The 20,000-nt window shown below is 41.3% G+C and overlaps 3 protein-coding genes across 4 annotated transcripts in view; all 3 read right to left on the bottom strand.

Moving 5' to 3' along the window:
• The window catches only part of ciz1b (cdkn1a interacting zinc finger protein 1b), a 4,242-nt gene extending 2,658 nt beyond the window's left edge, over nucleotides 1-1,584 (bottom strand). For both annotated transcript variants that reach the window (XM_076082512.1, XM_076082511.1), the window contains exons 1-5: nucleotides 1,509-1,584; nucleotides 824-873; nucleotides 547-726; nucleotides 206-291; nucleotides 1-8 (exon numbers count right to left, since the gene is read on the bottom strand). The exon at nucleotides 1-8 is cut by the window's left edge and continues 63 nt beyond it. In XM_076082512.1, the coding sequence (XP_075938627.1) occupies nucleotides 1-8; nucleotides 206-291; nucleotides 547-726; nucleotides 824-846 (297 nt within the window). In that variant the 5' untranslated portion in view covers nucleotides 847-873; nucleotides 1,509-1,584. The remainder of the gene's footprint in view (nucleotides 9-205; nucleotides 292-546; nucleotides 727-823; nucleotides 874-1,508) is intronic.
• A 1,440-nt stretch (nucleotides 1,585-3,024) lies between these two features.
• On the bottom strand, nucleotides 3,025-12,980 carry LOC142939245 (kazal-type serine protease inhibitor domain-containing protein 1-like). Its single transcript, XM_076082493.1, has 6 exons — nucleotides 12,904-12,980; nucleotides 11,162-11,361; nucleotides 6,539-7,171; nucleotides 5,496-5,656; nucleotides 5,267-5,414; nucleotides 3,025-4,938 (listed from the first exon to the last, which is right to left on the bottom strand). Exons 2-6 carry the CDS (start codon nucleotides 11,208-11,210, stop codon nucleotides 4,853-4,855), a joined length of 1,077 nt encoding a protein of 358 aa, XP_075938608.1. The 5' UTR covers nucleotides 11,211-11,361; nucleotides 12,904-12,980; the 3' UTR covers nucleotides 3,025-4,852.
• A 3,409-nt stretch (nucleotides 12,981-16,389) lies between these two features.
• The window catches only part of grin1b (glutamate receptor, ionotropic, N-methyl D-aspartate 1b), a 64,718-nt gene continuing 61,107 nt past the window's right edge, over nucleotides 16,390-20,000 (bottom strand). The window contains exon 21 of the mRNA XM_076082492.1: nucleotides 16,390-17,663. Coding sequence (XP_075938607.1) covers nucleotides 17,598-17,663 — 66 coding nt within the window. The 3' untranslated portion in view covers nucleotides 16,390-17,597. The remainder of the gene's footprint in view (nucleotides 17,664-20,000) is intronic.

The following is a 20,000-nucleotide window of genomic DNA, read 5'->3' on the forward strand; positions in this document are numbered from 1 at the left end:
AACATCATCTGAGATACACACACACACACACACACACACACACACACACACACACACACACACACACACACACACACACACACACACACACGTTACACAAAAAAATGTCCGCCGCTCTGAGCATCCTACTATTTTGATTTGAAACTACAGCTGCTTCACAACAACTACAACACACACACATACACACAGACACACAGACACACACCTGCTGTGGAGCCGCTCTCACTTCCTGGTTGATCACATGACGCTGGGACTTTCTCTCGATTGGTCAGAGCTGCTGCTTCTTCAGCTCTGACAGAACAACAACAACAACAACACAGTATAAACATGAGTTATGTTGTTGTTTGTTTGTGTCTCTTTGATAACTAAAGGAACTACAGATCTGTTTACTTTATTCAACATGCTTTTATGAAACATAAAAAACATTTGAAAGCTTGATTTTGTAACAATTTATTTGATCTTGTTTAGTAATTAATAATAAAAAGTGATGATCTGTTAAATAGAGTTATGTTTCTGTATTAATATTCTACATAAACAGTAACAGACCCGTCCAGTCGGGCCCTCTTTGTCTCTCCTGGACCTCCATGGGGTCCCGGCTCTCCTCTCTCTTCTTCTGTGGTGGAGGAGGAGCTGTCGACCGGCTGAGTCGGGAGGTGTCTCCTGTGAACGGGGCCGACCGGGAATCGAACCCACGTCACGCTGCTCGCTGCAGCAGGTATGAAACACCTGAGAGGAGACACACAGTCCAACCAGAGAACAGCTGATCACGTGGATCCTACCAGTGACAACTAGAACCAGTAGAACCACTAGAACCAGTCCTTACCTGTCTGCTCTCTGTTTGACCATGTTGAAGACCAGTTGATGGAAAGTTTCCTTCAGAATAAAGTTACAAAACAACACCGGAAGCTTTAATAATAACAATAATAATAATATCTATCAGCCATTAAATTATTGTAACTTCATGGAGTAAAAAGCTAAAATATCTTCATCTGAAACGTGGTGAAGATATAATCTCTAATTGTTCTAATTGTTCATTTTATTTTTGAAAAGTCCCATCTGAGGTTCAGAGTTTAGTAAACCTTGAGACTTAAATCACTTTTATTTAAGTCTATTTACTGAACACAGAACTGGTTCATAACTACGTTTCGTTTTTAAAGAACTACGTTGAGACAGAAAACTACGTCACTCTGACGTGAACTACAACAAACATTACAACAAATGAGTGTTTGGTCCGTACTATTTAAGCCGAATTTACAACTGGCTTCTACAGATTCATATAATGTCTAAATCAGTTAAGAATACGCGACCGTTCTCCGTTAATAGGAAGACTAACTTTAAATTCTCAGAGTTCTGAAGTGAGTCTGGCACCGTGTGACCGGATACAGAGGCTTAAAGAGACCTTAGTGTTTCATGTCGCTCTGCTGTCTGACAAAGCTTGAAGGTACATTTAATATCGCAGTAAAGACATTTAATTGAATCTGAATACAGTTTATTTTAGCTCAACTTACCGCTCAGCAGAAGCTAAAGCTAGCGCGGCTACATGTAAACAGACTGACGGGTGGACTCTGAGCTGCTCAGCGCCCCCTGGAGGCCTGGAGGAGGAACTGCTCCTCACGAGACCAGATCAAGTACAGAATACATTATATATATATATATATATATATATATATATATATATATATATATATATATATATATATATTACTATATGAGGAAGAGTAAAACAAAGAAAGACATGAAAGAGTGAGAGAGTAAACCTTCAGAATAAACTGACGTTTTAATGAACGACCTCATTAAACTTGTTCTACTTCTGGTTTTACATGTTGTGAGTTTTATTGTTTAACATCTTTACGAATGATTCATGTTCGTCTGAGAACAGATGAAACAAACAGATGTTAAACTAGGAACACATGCAGCGATCTGATTGGCTGCTGAGGGCTGGAAGTTATTCCAGGGTTTTAGTGAAAGTGCTGGTATTTCCTGGATACTACACGCACACACCTTCACACACACACACTCACACACACACACACACACAGACTCTCTCACACACACAGACACACACACACTCACACACACACTCTCACACAGACACACAGACTCACACACACACACTCACACACACACACAGACTCTCACACACACACACTGTCTCTCTCTATATAGGGACAGTGTGTGTGTGTCTTTGGTTTGAGTCTCCGTCCTCTCTTCACTGTAAAACGTGTTTTTCTTCATGGTCGTGGAGACGAAACCACAACTTTAAATACTTTTTAAAGTTTGCAGTAGCAGAGATTAGTGGACAGAAACAGAGGTGAACACTCACTCACTCACACATGACAGGTCTCATTATCTCCTGGAGAAGATGATGAATAATGGAAGTAACAAAAGTCTAAATGTGTCAAAGTGTTTCCTGTTTTATAAACATTATATTCATATTTATGTTTCTGGATATTGAGGTTTTCACCACATGTGGATCCGGTTTCCTCTGAATGGAACCAGGTCTCATGTCTCTGCTGGTCTCAGTCTGTCAGGACGTCCTGCTGTCTGTCTGTCTGTCTGGTTGTTTTTTATCAACCAGTGAACAGGAAGTGACCATATCTGGACTGAGGAGGAGTGACGTAGAGACGCAGTATACGTCTCTGGCAGAGACCTGTCAATCACTGTGTAGCCCCGCCCTAAAGCATCCCCTGCTTTATGGTCTGTTTGACTCTAAATGGACCATAATGTACTAAATGAACATCATGCTGTATTGAAGAAGACTTGAAACTAGAGATTGAGACCATAAACTCATGTTTACAATGTTTACTGAGGTAATAAATCAAGAGAGAAGTAGAGTCATTTTCTCATAGACTTCTATACAACCAGAGGAGTCGCCCCCTGGTGGACACTAGAGAGAATGCAGCTTTAACACATGAAGCTTTGACCTGGAGGATGATGACTGTGTACTGTACAGTGTAGTACAATAGAAGTACAATAGAGGAGTAGAGTAATTTTCTCATAGACCTCTATAGGGAGAATCAGCACTTTGTTATTTGTTTTTTATTTATTGAGAAGATAAAGTTTCACAGAGATGAAAGAGATGAGAACATGTTTAACATGTTGAGTGACAGCAACGTGGAATAAACTGAGGAACATGATAATAATAAAAACAACAATAATAATAACAATATAAACAATAATAATGTTTTAGTAAATCGCTGCTCGTCTGATGTCTTTAGTGACAAACGGTGTCATGTGACAGGAAGTGACATTAGGGATGGGCGTTGCCGGTTTCAATTTCCCGTACGATATGAATTTTTCATATACCGTCATACCAGGTCATACCAGTGCACCGGTGCACAGCCGAAACAACTTCTGTTGCTCTTCAACAGGCTCTTCAAAATATATTGTTCGCAGCCAGGAATGCTACGGACGGAGCTAGTTGTCTTACCTGTATTGAGAGGGAGCCCTAGTCATGGTTTACTTTATAACTTTATAACAACAATTATTATAACAACAATTAACAACCCACAACTAACGCTCTTTAACAGGGCAAAACACCACGACTCAACAGTTTGTGACAGATAAACAATTTGTAGCACTAATAATTGTACATTTATACAATTTCTCCGCCGAACTGCATGCTGGGTAAAGCTCGCTAACAGCTGTGAGAGGCTCTGTCGCAGCAGTAACGTTACATTAAAGAACAGAAAAGAGCGATGCAGGATGAACAAAGACTGAACAATAAAAGGTATTTAGGTCAGACACATATGCAACGCTGATTACCGTAATATGTGTGGTATTTGTTATAAATGTACATAGACGGTGATAAGAAGCTGTACATGTAGCGGCTTCTTCTTCTTCTTCTTTAAATTCCATTGGCGGATGGCAACCAACTTGCATAGGTGCATACCGCCACCTACTGTACCGGAGTGTGCATATTCAGGGTAACGTTTTCTTTACTGTTCTGATAATAAAATGATATATATATATATATATATATATATATATATATAAAGAAATAAACCTTAACAACTAAATCCTACGGTCTAATCCCGTTTCTTTCCATGGAGGGGCTTAGGACCCAGGGGAATGTAGGTGAAGAAAACAGGAAGTGACTGAACGGAAGACACGCCTCACAAACAGCTGTTCACCACTGGTTGACCGGCTGTTCTTGTGTTAGTTTACAGCGTTAATTAATTAATGCATTAAGCCAGTGGCGGGCCGTCCTATAATGACGTCAGCATTACATGCCGCTCAGTGTCCATGCTCTGCCGCGAGGTGCAGAGTGTGCTGTGATTGGTCAGTGGGCGAGCACGTGACTTCGTGAAACTAAACTTAACAGCAGAGGCTGTCGGGTAGTGAATCACATCACGTGATGCAGCTCAGCCAATCAAATATGGACATTCTGACCAGAGTAAGACGTACCAGACACATGACAGAGGAGACTGAGACGAGGAAAGACACTGCAGAGCAGTACATTCAATGTTGAAGTTGTGAAAGTAAAATCCTATGATAATCTCTTTGGGTTGTAGCTTGTCATTAAGGAATGATGGTGGATCCCACAGCCAGACCAGCTGAGAACATTATATTTTCCTGAAATTAGGCTTTTGCATTTTCTAAATGCTCTACCATTATTTAAACGACTCCTACATAGTTACAGCCTTAAAAACGAATAGATGCTGTGGTGCCATCATGTGGTTATAATGTGGTATTTCAGCTGCAGGACAGCAGTGAAGGCCCAGCTATAAAATGCACGGCCGCCACTGCATTAAGGCGGAAAAAAATACCGTGAAACCGGTAGAGTCTTAAAAAATACTGTGATATGGATTTTTAGTCATACCGCCCAGCCCTAAGTGACATCACAAACTGGTCAGTAAAAGTCCTGATCGTAGTCTGTGGCGTCCAACAGCTGCTTCATCTCTGACACGCTGTTGGCCAGGTAGGACGACAGCTCCTCTGAGAGGCAGACAGGCAGAGAGACAGACAGACGGAGAGAGAGAGAGAGACAGGCAGAGGGAGACAGATAGAGGGAGAGAGAGACAGAGACAGACAGACAAAGAGACAGACGGAGAGAGAGACAGACAGACAGACAGAGAGAGAGACAGACGGAGAGAGAGAGAGACAGATAGATAGAGACAGACAGGCAGAGGGAGACAGATAGAGGGAGAGACAGAGGCAGATGTAGTTTTAGTTCCTTTAATAAACATTGTGATGAAATATATTTGTAAACTTCTTTTGTAACGAGGAGGGTGAGACAGTGTCTCGAGGCTGCAGCCTGTCTCACCTTGTCCCAGTACTCCCAGTACAGCGGAGGCCGTCGCTGATCCCACGTTGTTACGAGCGACGCAGCGATAGGTCCCCGAGTCCTCTGGCCCCGCCCCCTCGATCTGCAGCCAACTGGAGACCTCGAACTTCAGGGGACCGCCCCGAGACTGAGGACGGAGAGACAGACAGGTGATCAGACAGACAGGTGCATTAAATGTCCCGATCGTCTCCGGTGGGGGGGTGCTCACCTGGACCGAGATGTGGGGGTCGTCTCCGGGCAGGACGACGTCCCGGCCCTCCTTCCTCCACTCCACCAGAGCCATCGGGAACGCAAAGACCTCACAGAGGAAAACCAGACTGCTTCCTGTCCCGTTCACCTGGCTGTGGGGGGGCACCTTAATGATGGGGACTGAGGGACAGACAGTCAGACAGGCACAGAGAGAGAGACACACACAGACAGACAGAGACAGACAGACAGAAAGACAGACAGACAGACAGTCAAACAGACAGTCAGACAGAGAGACAGACAGACAGACAGAGAGACAGTCAGACAGACATACAGTCAGACATACAGACATACAGACAGAGAGACAGTCAGACAGACAGACAGACAGAAAGTCAGACAGTCAGACAGACAGAGAGACAGACAGTCAGACAGACAGACAGACAGAAAGTCAGACAGTCAGACAGACAGAGAGACAGACAGACAGACAGACAGACAGACAGAGAGACAGTCAAACAGACAGTCAGACAGAGAGACAGACAGACAGACAGAGAGACAGACAGTCAGACATACAGACATACAGACAGAGAGACAGTCAGACAGAGAGACAGACAGTCAGACAGACAGTCAGACAGACAGACAGACAGAAAGTCAGACAGACAGACAGACAGAGAGACAGACAGTCAGACAGACAGACAGACAGAAAGTCAGACAGACAGACAGACAGAGAGACAGACAGTCAGACAGACAGACAGACAGACAGTCAAACAGACAGTCAGACAGAGAGACAGACAGACAGACAGAGAGACAGACAGTCAGACAGACATACAGTCAGACATACAGACATACAGACAGAGAGACAGTCAGACAGACAGACAGACAGACAGAAAGTCAGACAGACAGACAGACAGAGAGACAGAAAGTCAGACAGACAGACAGACAGAGAGACAGACAGTCAGACAGACAGACAGACAGTCAGACAGACAGAGAGACAGACAGACAGACAGACAGACAGACAGAGAGAGAGACAGTCAGACAGACAGAGAGACAGACAGACAGATGTCTTACCGGTCTTGCAGGGCCCCCTCCCTCTGGTCTTGAGCTCTGGTCTGGAGAATGTGGCCTCTCTGAACCGACACATGCTCATGTATGTGAGTCCATCAGAGCCACAGACCACCTTCTGCTCCTCACACACACACACCTCCTCCTCCTCCTCCTCCTCCTCTTCATCCTCTCCTCCTCTGCCTCCTTCTCCTCCTCCACGTGGGTCCCTCAGACACCGCATCCCGGTCCCGCACAGCCCGTAGTAGACGCTGCGGTCTCCCGGGTCACAGGTCTGACCCTCCAGGTTACCGCACTCATTGCAGCAGCTACATGAGTCCAGCACCAGACCGGCCCTGCAGCCCCGGGTCTCCGGGCACAGGTCCGGCTCACACAGCCCGCAGACCCCCAGCTCCTCATCCAGCCGATCGTGATCCATCAGCGGGTCGGTGAGGGAGACGTGGCCGGGCGGCTCGGTGCTGAGGGCGGGCAGCTGGAAGGGGAGAGCCCGGCATGTGTGGAGGTTCAGACAGAGACCCAGGAGGAGAACCAGTCCGCTCATTGTGACCCGGTCTGCGGATTCCGTTCGGCTCCAAACACCGACACCGGGACCGGACGGGAGATGCCGCGACAGAACAAACCCAGAACCAGAACCAGAGTCTAAAACGCGAACAGGAAGAGGATCACAACAATAAAAGTCATTTTTAAAACTGTTTTTTTTTAAGTTAAAAGTTTCTGAACTCATCGGAGTTTTAAACAGCTGAGGTGCTCGCGCTGCTCCGCCGCGCACACACAGGCACGAGACCACCATCAAGACTGCCACAATAAAACCCCAACGTCCGGTCAAATCCTTCAAATTAAAAGCTTGAAAAAAAACAGTTTTTAGCTGTTATTGCGCCTCCGGTCCAGTCTTGAGTCCGTGTAGACCACCACCTGATCAGGGACAGTCCTGGTCCAAGAACACCAATTTAACCTTTAATATGAGTCTTATGTACATTAATAATTATCTTGTGTTAATAAATATAGATGACCAGAAGTATTCAGATCCATCACTTAGAAACAACAAAGTCTAAAATACTGTGAATAAATGTTACTTCAGTTAGTATTATCAGCAAAATGTACTTAAAATATCAAAAGTTAAAATACTCTTAATGCAGAATAATATATGACTCATTTCACCGTGTTTAATTATTATCATAGAATATATCCTTCTGTTTCTATGGCTAATACAGTCATTGATTAGTAATACATCATATGGTTTATATGTTAAAAAAACAACTAAATAGACCTTTCACTATCATAGAGCAGTAGAAAGTACATTACCTGAGAGATGTAGAAGTACAGCAGAAAGTAAAGTACTTATATTCCACCACAGTTAAAAACTCAAGGTAACATTACATTAAAACTAGATGGAAGCACTGACATTAAATCAATTATAGTCGAATCAGTTTTATACTTCTCAACTTTGAAGAGAACAAATAAAATCATCTTGAAGGAAAAAAAACTGACATATTGAGCTTTTATTTTGAAGGCGCACCGGTCTTATTTCCGGTCTCGTTCGGTTTCACCTGACACTGTTTTGAGGTGCAGACGGTAGCGCGGGCTCTGTGTTTTTGATCTGCTCCCTCCAGCATGCGCAGTAGCTGTGCGGCTTGCGCTCCCTTCCCCCCACAAGACTTGACATCTGTTAAAGTCATCATCAGGTTTTTAGAGTGTGGAAAGGTTCCCAGGGTCCTCCAGGAGGTTTACAGGTCATTCAGAGTCCTTCAGGGTCCTCCAGGAGGTTTACAGGTCCTTCAGAGTCCTTCAGGGTCCTCCAGGAGGTTTACAGGTCCTTCAGAGTCCTTCAGGGTCCTCCAGGAGGTTTACATGTCCTTCAGAATCCTCCAGGAGGTTTACAGGTCCTTCAGAGTCCTTCAGGGTCCTCCAGGAGGTTTACAGGTACTTCAGAGTCCTTCAGGGTCCTCCAGGAGGTTTACAGGTCCTTCAGAGTCCTCCAGGAGGTTTACAGGTTATTCATGCTACATCCATATTACTCCGTTTCTATTTGGAAGCAGATTTGTCAAATAGAAACGATCTCCGTCCACACGGCCGTTTCAGCTTCATTCTCGAGTTGATCTGCATCCACACGGCAGCCTTCGAAGGCGGACAGCACGTGACCATTAACGTACACTGGGCATGCGCGTGACGGTGTAAACAGGAAGTGGATTGCTTGCTGAGTTTTTAAAAAATACGACAGAGTAATAAAGTAGTCTTTAATAATGAAAGGTTGTATTTGATACTTAAGATCTTCCTCTAAAATCTCCCTCTATAAACTCAAACAGACACAGTTCGTGGAACGTTTTAGAAGTTTTATTTTTCAGACTTAGTTACAGCGCTGCGGGTCTTGTTCTATCTCTCTCTCACATCAAATTTACTTTAACATCAACACTTACACGTAAACGTTTACTAGATTATGGGTCCATCAATGTGGTCAACACATGTCTCTCACTCGTTTCCTCCGTGTTGTTGTTGTCTGTTCTCACTCGTAGCTCTGAACATCATGTAACATGTCCGACTAGCTAGCTTCTAAGCTAATTTTAACATTACCGCCAATGGAGAAATGCTAACCGCGATTAGCATTTAATACGACACAAATGCTATACTAAAAGAGCGAATATTAGTTATCCATGTTGAAATGAATTGCTGGTCGCCCTGCCAGTTTGTTTTCTTCCGGGTACGGGCCACGTGATAGTGAGTGTGACGAATCAGGGACAGAGACGTCATGGCTGCTAAGAACCAATCCAGTAGCGAACACGGGTGTGGGCGTCATTTTTTCTAAGCACATCAGTTTCCGACCGTCCACACTCAAACGCAACCCCGGAGTTTTCAAACACCTCCAATCTCGGGGGTGTTTTCAGACTCCTCCGTTTAGGGTGCTCCAAAACTCCGGCGTAGTGTGGCCGCTCAGTGTAAACGTGGCAAAAACGGAGTAAAAACGGAGTAATGTGGACATGGCCTCAGAGTCCTTCAGGGTCCTCCAGGAGTTTTACTGGTCCTTCAAAGTCCTCAGGGTCCTCCAGGAGGTTTACTGGTCCTCCAGGGTCCCTCAGAGTCCTTCAGGAGGTTTACAGGTCCTCCAGGGTCCTCCTGGTCCTCTTGGTCTCCAACAAGATTCCAGGGTTCCTCAAGAAAATCCTGGCTCAGGATTCTTGAGGGGGGACTCCAGGAATCATTGAGGACTCCTGGATTACCTTTAAAGGGTTCTCTGGGGGTCTGTAGGGGGGTTCTGGGGGTCTGTGATGGTTCAGGAGTCTTACAATTAAATCCTTGACGAGGTCTCACTGGTGCTTGAATGAGCTGTTCAGATCCTTCAGGACATGTTTTTTAGATGTCTTTAATTCCCCTCAAGAAGTCCTCATGCAAACCCCTAAACATCCTTGAAGAGGTTCCAATGCTCTTAAGGGTTCCACGAGACCTTAAGTAGGTTCCGGCTGAGAACATCTATAAAGACTCTCCAGGCTCCTCAAGGCCATCTTGAAAAGGTTTCCTGGGTTCTGTACTGGTCTCTAGGTCCATGAGACCTTTCAGGGTTCTGGTGGTTCTTGGTGCTAATTATAACTCAATAATTAATCAATATCACATCTAGTGATGCTCTCTTTGAGAACCAGAACCAGAAGTCTGACCTGGTCTCTCTTCAGACCTCCTGAAGCCACGCCCCCTAAACTATCGTCATGAAGGTAAACAAACAAACATGGCTGCCGCTAAAACTCACAGCTGGTAAACTGACCAATGTGTTTTCAATGGAAGAATCTGATTGGCTGTTTGTTGAGGGAACCAGTAATAATGACTTCCTGTTGGACTACAGTAATATGACGACTTCCTGTTGGACTACAGTAACATGACGACTTCCTGTTGGACTACAGAAACATGACGACTTCCTGTTGGACTACAGTAATATGACGACTTCCTGTTGGACTACAGAAACACATCATCCCTGTTGGGGGCCCCTGCTGTTCGGCCTGTGTGACCCCGTGTGTTTCCAGAGGGCTTGAGGTGTACTGCTCCCATCTGCTCTCTGAGTTATTTGGTGCTCATTAATCAAAGTCAGCCGTCACTTTATACTTCAGGACTATTTCTGACTTTACTATTATTATGAAGTCTGTCCATACATCAATAATGATCACCTTTTATTCATGTTAATTTGACTTCATTGTGATTTTACAGAGAGTACTTTAAAATATTAAGTACACTTTAGTAACAAATTAGGAACTGTTCAACAAATATGAACATTAAAGTCTCAATTATTCATTTTCAAAGTCAAAGAATATACAAATTCTTTTTTTGTAAAACTAATGATTACATCATCAATAGGCTTGTGATGTCACCATCACCAGTTCAGGAGGAGTGGGCGGAGCCACCGTCACCACAGGGTCACGACCGCCCCCCCCTCCTCCTCCCCCGGGGGGGAGCAGATGTGGGAGACGAACAGACAGTGGTAGTTCCACAGCAGCAGCAGCAGCATCAGCAGCAGGCTGCAGAGCACCAGGACCACCAGCAGGGGGACACGGAGAGACACCGGGGGACAGGAGGGGGGGATGCCACAGCTGACTGGGGGAGGAAGAGGAGGAGGAGGAGAGGAGGAGCAGCGGTGGAGCCACAAACAGAAACCTTTGAGTCCGGATGGTTGGAGCTCTGATGTGTTCTGAGATGAAGACATAGTCCTGGAGGTCCTAGTGATCCTGGAGGTCCGAGTGATCCTGGAGGTCCTGGAGGTACTGGAGTTCCTAGTGATCCTGGAGGTCCTGGAGGTACTGGAGGTCCTAGTGATCCTAGACGTGTTTGTTGTTCAGCTGGAGCTCAGCCGGTCTCTGAAGATTAAAAACATAACTGATGGTAAAAGTCAGAAGTTTCATAATTCACTGAGTCAGTGTCCCAACATGAGGGTCGAGGCCCAACTTAACTATAATATCTATTATAACTATTATTATAACTAATATGAACTATTATTTAACTATTATAACTATTATTATAACTAATATTAACTAGTATAACTATTATTTAACTATTATAACTATTAAACTATTATAACTATTATTATAACTAATATTAACTATTATAACTATTATTATAACTAATATTAACTATTATAACTAATATTAATTATTATAATTGTTATTATAACTACTATTAACTTGTATTTAACTACTATAACTATTATAACTAATATTAACTATTATAACTAATATTAACTATTATAAGTTATTATAACTAATATTAACTATTATAACTAATATTAACTATTATAACTGTTATTATAACTAATATTAACTATTATAACTGTATTATAACTAATATTAACTATTATAACTAATATTAACTATAATTAACTATTTTAACTATTATTATAACTAATATTAACTATTATAACTATTATTATAGCTAATATTAACAATTATAAGTATTATAACTATTATAACTAATATTAACTATTTTAACTATTGTTATAACTAATATTAACTATTATAACTATTATTATAACTAATATTAACAATTATAAGTATTATAACTATTATTATAACTAATATGAACTATTATAACTGATTTAACTATTATAACTATTATTATAACTAATATTAACTATTATAACTAATATTAACTATTATAATAACTAATATTAACTAGTATTTAAATATTATAACTATTATTATAACTAATATTAACTATTATAACTATTATTATAACTAATATTAACAATTATAAGTATTATAACTATTATTATAACTAATATGAACTATTATTATAACTAATATTAACTATTATAACTGTTATTATAACTAATATTAACTATTATAAGTATTATAACTAATATTAACTATTATAAGTATTATAACTATTATAACTAATATTAACTATTATAAGTATTATAACTATTATTATAACTATTATAACTAATATTAACTATTATAATTATTAAAACTATTACTAACTATTATTATAACATGCATAAATGAATGACTTGGCCTCGCGCTGATGTATACTTTGTAATCTAAGCTATTGTCCCCAAAAAAATCTAAATTTAATAAAAAGAAGAAATGTTTCAACTTCATCTTTTATAGTTTTAGGGTCAATAGCTAAACCCGGCGGTCTGAAACCGGATTAGTTTCTCCAGGGTCCGGGTCTGATGAGGTCAGCTGGTGTGTTAACATCAGACCGGACACTGAGCGGATCTCCAGCCGCCTCACTGAACCTTCTCTCGGCTCAGTTTACGACCCAGCAGCGCTAACAGCAGCCGAGCTAACGGAGCTAACGCTACTAGCTCACGGCTGGCTGATTACCCAGAAGCCCCGGTGTTCACAGCGGGAGACCGAGGACAGACAACTACGAGGACTACTTGTGTCGTGGGACATTACCGACGGGTCCAGGTCTCTGGTTCACCGGACTCATCCTCCACTGCGGTCCACAACCAACAACCGGAACCGGAACCAGAACACATCGAGAACCTCCAAGTCACTGCGACACCTGGCGGCTTGGAGGAAGATTTTCATATATATATATATATATATATATATATATATATATATATATATATATATATATATATATATATATATATATATATATATTTTATTTATTTATATATATATATATATATATTTTATTTATTTATATATATATATATATATAAATATACATATTTATTATACACTTATATATATATATTTATAAATAAATATATTTATTTATTTATAAATATATATATATTTATTATTCATAACAGTTGAATGTTTTGGACAAAAGTGACAGAAATCAGTTTAAACTGAAGTAAATATTAATTTATTACTGTAAACTTGTAGTTTTTCATTAGATGCTGTACACAAACTTTACAGTTGTTCAGGTTAGTTAAGTTACACTCAACATTGACTTTATTATTTATAATAATTAGAACCTATTGGTTTCATGTCCTCCCAGTTAAACCGACAAACAGTCGAAGAACAAACAGTTCATGTCGACTCAGAGGACACGTCTTCTTCTACAGTTTCAGTGTTTACCAGAAGGAAAGGTCTTCTTCTACATCTGTTAACTGACCTCTGATCAGTTTACACAGGATTATAGATTTAATACAAACATCATCATCATCATCTGTACAACAGCAGCAAACAAAACCTCCCCAAACAGGAAGTTCAATCAGTGCTCTACATCCAAAAGAAATCGTTAAGAAAAGAAACAGAAATGACATCACGGCATGATGTCACGCTATGACATCATCGTGTTAGGTGAGCTGCACGAACACGTCACGGCATGATGTCACGCTATGACGTCATCGTGTTAAAGGTGCCGCACGAACACGACGTCACGGCATCATGTCAAGCTATGACATCATCGTGTCAGGTGAGCCGCACGAACACGGATGTTAGTGAACTTTGAACTTTTCATTCAAAGTTTAACATTTAAAATCTGGTTTGAAACAATAAAATTTTTTTTTTTTAAACCTAAGAAGAAAACAAAAAAACAAATGACATCATCAACACTTAAACTGTTATTAGCAACATTTGAATATATATTTAATGCTACGTGTATATTTTTATACATCTCCTGCTGCTGCGTCTGGATCAGTTCTTAGTTTATTATGAGTTCATGGTCACTTTTGTTTATCGATGCATGAAATACATTATGAACTAAAAACAACCTTTCAAAATAAAACATCCTGTTTCTATTCAAACCTGAAGATGAATAATAATAATAATAATATTCATATAACTTAAATCACAGAGTAAATGTACAGAGACACACAGTCAACTGAATATTTGAAAATGAGGCTTCATGATTCATGTTCCTGGGTGGAACATAATACTAATATATATATAAAATCAACTCTTATTGATTACTGGTTGGAGCCCAGCAGGTGCAGCTCACCAACATGTAAGAACAAAGAAACGTCTGATCGTCATCACCATCAGCTGATCTCACACTGAAATCAATATTAAATATTGATCGTCTCCGTCTGAACCGACCCACAGAGTTCAGTGAAAGTCTCTCTGGAGGATGAAAACGCTCCAATAAACCGAAAGAACAAAGGAACTGTTCTTATTCTGCTCCGTGGTGTTCACAGGAAATATCATTTAATTTCAAAATAAAAGTCCTCAGGTGATGAAAACTCTCTTTCTTAAATTGTGCCACTTAGTTATTATCAATATTATTATTGTGTGATAATATAACTCGATACGAAGAAGAAAAGCAAATACATTTCAGAGTAATGATTCACATCTAGCTACAGTTAGTATTTAAGCTTCTTTAGCATTAGCATCAGAAATAACCTCATTACTATATTTTAGTGATGGGAAACAAACGTTTAGCGTTAGCATCAGCGTTAGATTGTTCTTATGTATATGAATGCTGGTAGTTATTTTTTGAACAACAGGGCTGCTCAATAAAAAGCAGAAATTATAACTGTGGTTCACCTACACGTTAGCCTGTTAGCCTGTTAGCCTTATCCGGTACTTAGCATTAGAAGTGTTGGTCTTACCCAAAACATTGTTATCATTGCCGTTTTAAACATTAGCTTGTTAGAATCTGGTACACAGGATTAGCATTAGCTGTGTTATCTCTGTAGGAAATTACAACTACAGTTAGCCTTAGCTGGTACAGTAGTAGGCTACTAGCATTAGCCGGGTTGGTCTTCATCAATTTAGCAAAAAAAAACTATTTGACTAGCTTGTTAGCGTTAGCTGCTATCTGAGCATTAGTGTTAGCCAGTAGGTCTAATTATATCTTAACTGTCATTCAGAGACAGCTAACAAATTACTAGCTGGTTAGCGTTAGCTGCTATCTGAGCATTAACAATGTTGCTTTTCAGTCTTTTTTCTGGTAGTTATTTGGGATAATTCGATATTATTTAGTGTTTTTCTTTCACATTATAACGTTACTATCTGTAAATAAACTGTTGATTATGTCATCATGATGATAAAGGACCTTTGACAAAGATACGTCCGTATAGTTCGTCTGTTCCAGCAGTTTAAAATGACTCATATTTACGTTTATGGCTCGGCAGAGACCTCTAGTGGTCGTAGCGATTATGACATAAAGAGAGACGGACTCTGCAGGGTCAAACAAACTCAGGACTTTCACTCAGGAGACAAACTCAACGTCCTCTTAAACGAGCCGTTAAAGCTCCTATCAACGTTTTCTTTGTTCTCAGTGACGCTCTCACTTCAATAAATGTTTCATACACGTGTTTGTTTGATTTTTTACAGAACAACCTTATTTATAAATAAACTTTAAAGAGACTTCTGCAGCGTGAAAACCTCTGAACTCCACCAGGTCTGAGGAGTTGGGAGGTTTTCACAGGACATCAGCGTCTGTTATTGGTTCATCAGCAGAGACTACATGTCCCATCATGCTCGTGGGGGTGGAGGGGAGGTGGAGCAGAGACTACATGTCCCATCATGCTCGTGGGGGTGGAGGGGAGGTGGAGCAGTGACTACATGTCCCATCATGCCCTGGGGTTGTCGGGGGACGGTGGGCAGAGCCTTTGGTGCAGGGAGTATTTTCTTAATGTAAAATTCTGATTATCATAAATATAAATTTACTAAATAAAACAATTCAGTTAAATACAAATTAAATATTCATGCCATTAAAATGAATAAATAAAGAGGAAAAAAAGGTTAATAATAATAATAATAAATAAAAATGAATTGTTACACCAAATTAATTTACTGTTCCTTTCAAAATAAATGTGTAACTTTACAAATTCAAAACAAAAGTCATTATTAAAATAAAAACAACTGAAAGAAGTTCATTTTTAAAATATAAATATCTAAATATCATTGTAGTGATTTTTAAGCGTGAATGAATTCACAATTTTCAATACTTAAATCGTTTCTACATTAAATATCTGGTTCTGATCTTCAGTGAAGTTTAATAACTCATTTATTGTTTTCATGCAAAACAGAATGTAAATACTTTAACAACATGAGTGTGATGACACATATTACAGTCCTGATTATTGATTATTGATTAGTCTTGGGCTTCCCTGCTTATCTTATAGATATTATTATTGTAACTAGTTCAACACATCAATTACTTTCATACACAATAATTAAAACATAAATGAAGATTTGACTCCAAATTTACAACTTTAATAAAGTTAAAATATAAAACTGGGATTATTTCCTTCATAATAATATTATATTAATATGCTGCTCTCTATTTAACATTTATAAGCGGTATAAGACTTAATAAAGTGTTTATAACACAACAGATGTGAGGACTTTATAACTCAAAGTCTACTTTCTCTGCCAGAGCTTTCAGCTGCATCTCATGGCTTTCATCGGCAGACAGAGTTTTGCTCAGTGAAGAAGAAATACTCGTCAATACTTGATCGATAAAAGAAAGGTCCTCACATCTGCAGAAATCACCGTGTTATAAACATTTACTAATTCTTCTTATGCTCCTCATAAATGATAAACCACTTCTAGTTCATACATTACCCATGAGCCTCGGCTGCACGCTAGAGAAAGTACTTCCTGTCCCAGAGGCCCGGCCCACCCGCCGCTCTCTAACGAGCGACCGGATCCCCAATCGACCGACGGGTTCCCGATCGATCAACAAGTTCCTGATCGATCAAAAAGGTTCCCGATCGATCGGCAGGTGATCGAAGCGCTTCAGGAGCTCGAGTTCAACACGGCGGGATTCAGAGGCGAGCGATCGATCAATCGATCGGTGAGACGGACAATAAAACCGCACAACATCAAAGACATCTACCAAAATAAAAGCAACGGCTTTTTCAAATTAAAAGACCCTCTCTGGTTGGAGGAGGCTGACGGCTACAAGCAGAGCAAGGCGAGTGTGTGTGTGTGTGTGTGTGTGTGTGCGCGCAGTGGGTTTAGGATGACAGATGGTGTGTGAGTGTGTGTGTGTGTGTGTGTGTGTGTGTGTGTCACAGTGTGATGCTGTCCTAAAGTCCTGATACCATCAAATTCTACTTCCTGTCTCAGATGGACGCTCAGTCCGTCCATCTGTGTGTTTAATGTGTGTGTGTGTGTGTGTGTGTGTGTGTGTGTGTGTGTGTGTGTGGCTCAGCAGCAGCAGTGTAGCTCTCTCTCTCTCAGACGACGGTGCTGACGGAGGGATCTGATAGGTTGAGCTGCCCGGTGATGTCAGTCGGGTACGGCTGCAGAGAAACAGAGGAAACACACACACGGGTTATTAATACACGCACACACACTGAGGAGCTCAGATGGTGGACGTCGGATTCAGATTTATTGATCAGAGTGTTGAAGAGTTTAACTCAGGGGTCTCAAACTCATCTCCACTCTGGGCCACATCAGCATCATGTTTCCCTCAAAGGGCCGGTTGTAAATGTATGACTGTGTAAATGTAACTACTCGTAACATATTGTTAAATAACTGTCTCTGCATTTGATTATTGTTTATTCAAGTGTTAAAATATTGTACATGCAGTTATATAAATGTAAAAATATATAAGCACATTTCTGTTATTATAACTTAAATCCTTTTAATTTAGGGTTCAGAAACCCACATTACTCTATCAAAGATCAAACTATTAAAGAAAATATCAAAGACAAATATCAAACACAAGTTATTACAAAAACTTTGTTCAATGCTTAAAATCCTTTCAAGGGTGCGTTTGCACAATCCCACGTGAAGTATTTCATGTGTTTTAAAGCCACGTTTAAAGTCTTCAATGTACTCACAATACATTTACATGTCAAGTGTACAGTAACCAGCCAAAGAGCTGCTTCTGTGACTGTGTGTTTAAGTATCTCTAAAAAAAAACATTGAACCCTCCGAAATATCACATTGACCATCAAAATGACTACTTTAACCTTGCAAAATACCACCTTAACCCTCTGAAATACCACCTTAAACCTCTAAAATACCACGAATGAAACACGACAATCTCACTTTTTACGATGTTGGACCTTTAAAAACAGACTAAAAGAATAACTGGAGCTGCAGAAGACTATAAGAAAACATATATAGAAAGAGCTGCAATTATCCACACGGGGCGAGCTATACTAACAATAGCTAACAGTGGCTCGCTAACGGAGGATATACACGTTGTATTCTGGTGGTATCAAACAGTGACCTGACGGATCCTTGTGATGGCTCTGAACCACAACGTGAGTAAAAACATGGCCGCTGTGTCTCTGAGAGGTTTCCGTCTGTGGAGACTTCAGAGGAGACTGTATTCATCTTCTGGAGCAACAACTGAACTTCTGACTCAAGTATTTTATTCTTGCTTTAACTAAGTTGTCTTTATAGCTGTACCTAGGCCTGCCTCAGTTGTGATTGGACTGTGAGTTTCTGCTTGTCTGAGGAGGTGTGATTTAGTCTCAGCTGGTGAATAGCTTTGCTAATTTCCAGGGGAGGAGCCTGCACATCTCAAGGAGAGGTTGGAAGCGTCAGCAAACGAAGGCTAGGGCGAACAAAGGCAACAGGGCGAACAAAGGCAACAGGGCGAACGAAGGCAACAGGGCGAACGAAGGCTAGAGCGAACAAAGGCAACAGGGCGAACAAAGGCAACAGGGCGAACGAAGGCTAGAGCGAACAAAGGCTAGGGCGAACAAAGGCAACAGGGCGAACAAAGGCCAGGGCGAACAAAGGCAACAGGGCGAACAAAGGCAACAGGGCGAACGAAGGCTAGAGCGAACAAAGGCTAGGGCGAACAAAGGCAATAGGGCGAACAAAGGCAACAGGGCGAACAAAGGCAACAGGGCGAACAAAGGCAACAGGGCGAACAAAGGCTAGGGCGAACAAAGGCTAGGGCGAACAAAGGCTAGGGCAAACAGGCTAGGGCGAACAAAGGCTAGGACGAACAAAGACTAGGGCGAACAAAGACTAGGGCGAACAAAGGCTAGGGCGAACAAAGGCTAGGGCGAACAAAGGCTAGGACGAACAAAGGCCAGGACGAACAAAGGCTAGGGCAAACAAAGGCTAGGGCAAACAAAGGCTAGGGCGAACAAAGGAAACAGGGCGAACGAAGGCTAGGGCGAACGCAAGCTAGGGCGAACGCAAGCTAGGGCGAACAAAGGCTAGGGCGACTTTTTCAAGCCCGACTTTGTCAAGCTAAGACTTCTCGAGAGTGTACTTAGATGTGTTTGCGTCTGATTTCTGTCCGTTCCTCTGCCCGGTGGTCACGTAGACATTGGGCCACTCCCAGGTGCCGTGGCCCCACTAACCTCATCTATCCTACTCTCTCAGCTCATGGCGAGCAAGTGGTGGCGGGGGGGGGGCTCTGGAATTGCCAGTCGGTAGTGCCGAAAGCTGAGTTCATCTCAGGCTACGCTTCCTTGCTCTCCCTTAATTTTCTTGCTCTAACTGAGACCTGGATCACAACAGAAAACACCACCACACCTGCAGCTCTGTCAGATGTGTACTCTTTCTCTCACACTCCCAGAGCTGCGAGGTGGTGGTACTGGCCTGCTACTCTCCCCAAAATGGAAATACTCTCTTGTCTCTGTTCCTCAGTTCTCCCCGTCCTCTTT

This window comes from Anarhichas minor, unplaced genomic scaffold, assembly GCF_050575085.1.
Source record: "Anarhichas minor isolate MPS153535 unplaced genomic scaffold, ASM5057508v1 ptg000095l, whole genome shotgun sequence".
NCBI classification, from domain to species: domain Eukaryota; kingdom Metazoa; phylum Chordata; class Actinopteri; order Perciformes; family Anarhichadidae; genus Anarhichas; species Anarhichas minor.

Coding starts and splice junctions, on each gene's coding strand:
- LOC142939245 (XM_076082493.1), bottom strand. CDS start 11,210: ATGTCTTCATCTCAGAACACATCAGAGCTCCAACCATCCGGACTCAAA. Junction 7,172..11,161: donor CCAACCATCCGGACTCAAAG/GTTTCTGTTTGT, acceptor TTCGCGTTTTAG/ACTCTGGTTCTGGTTCTGGG. Junction 5,657..6,538: donor GAGGGGGCCCTGCAAGACCG/GTAAGACATCTG, acceptor TCTGTCCCTCAG/TCCCCATCATTAAGGTGCCC.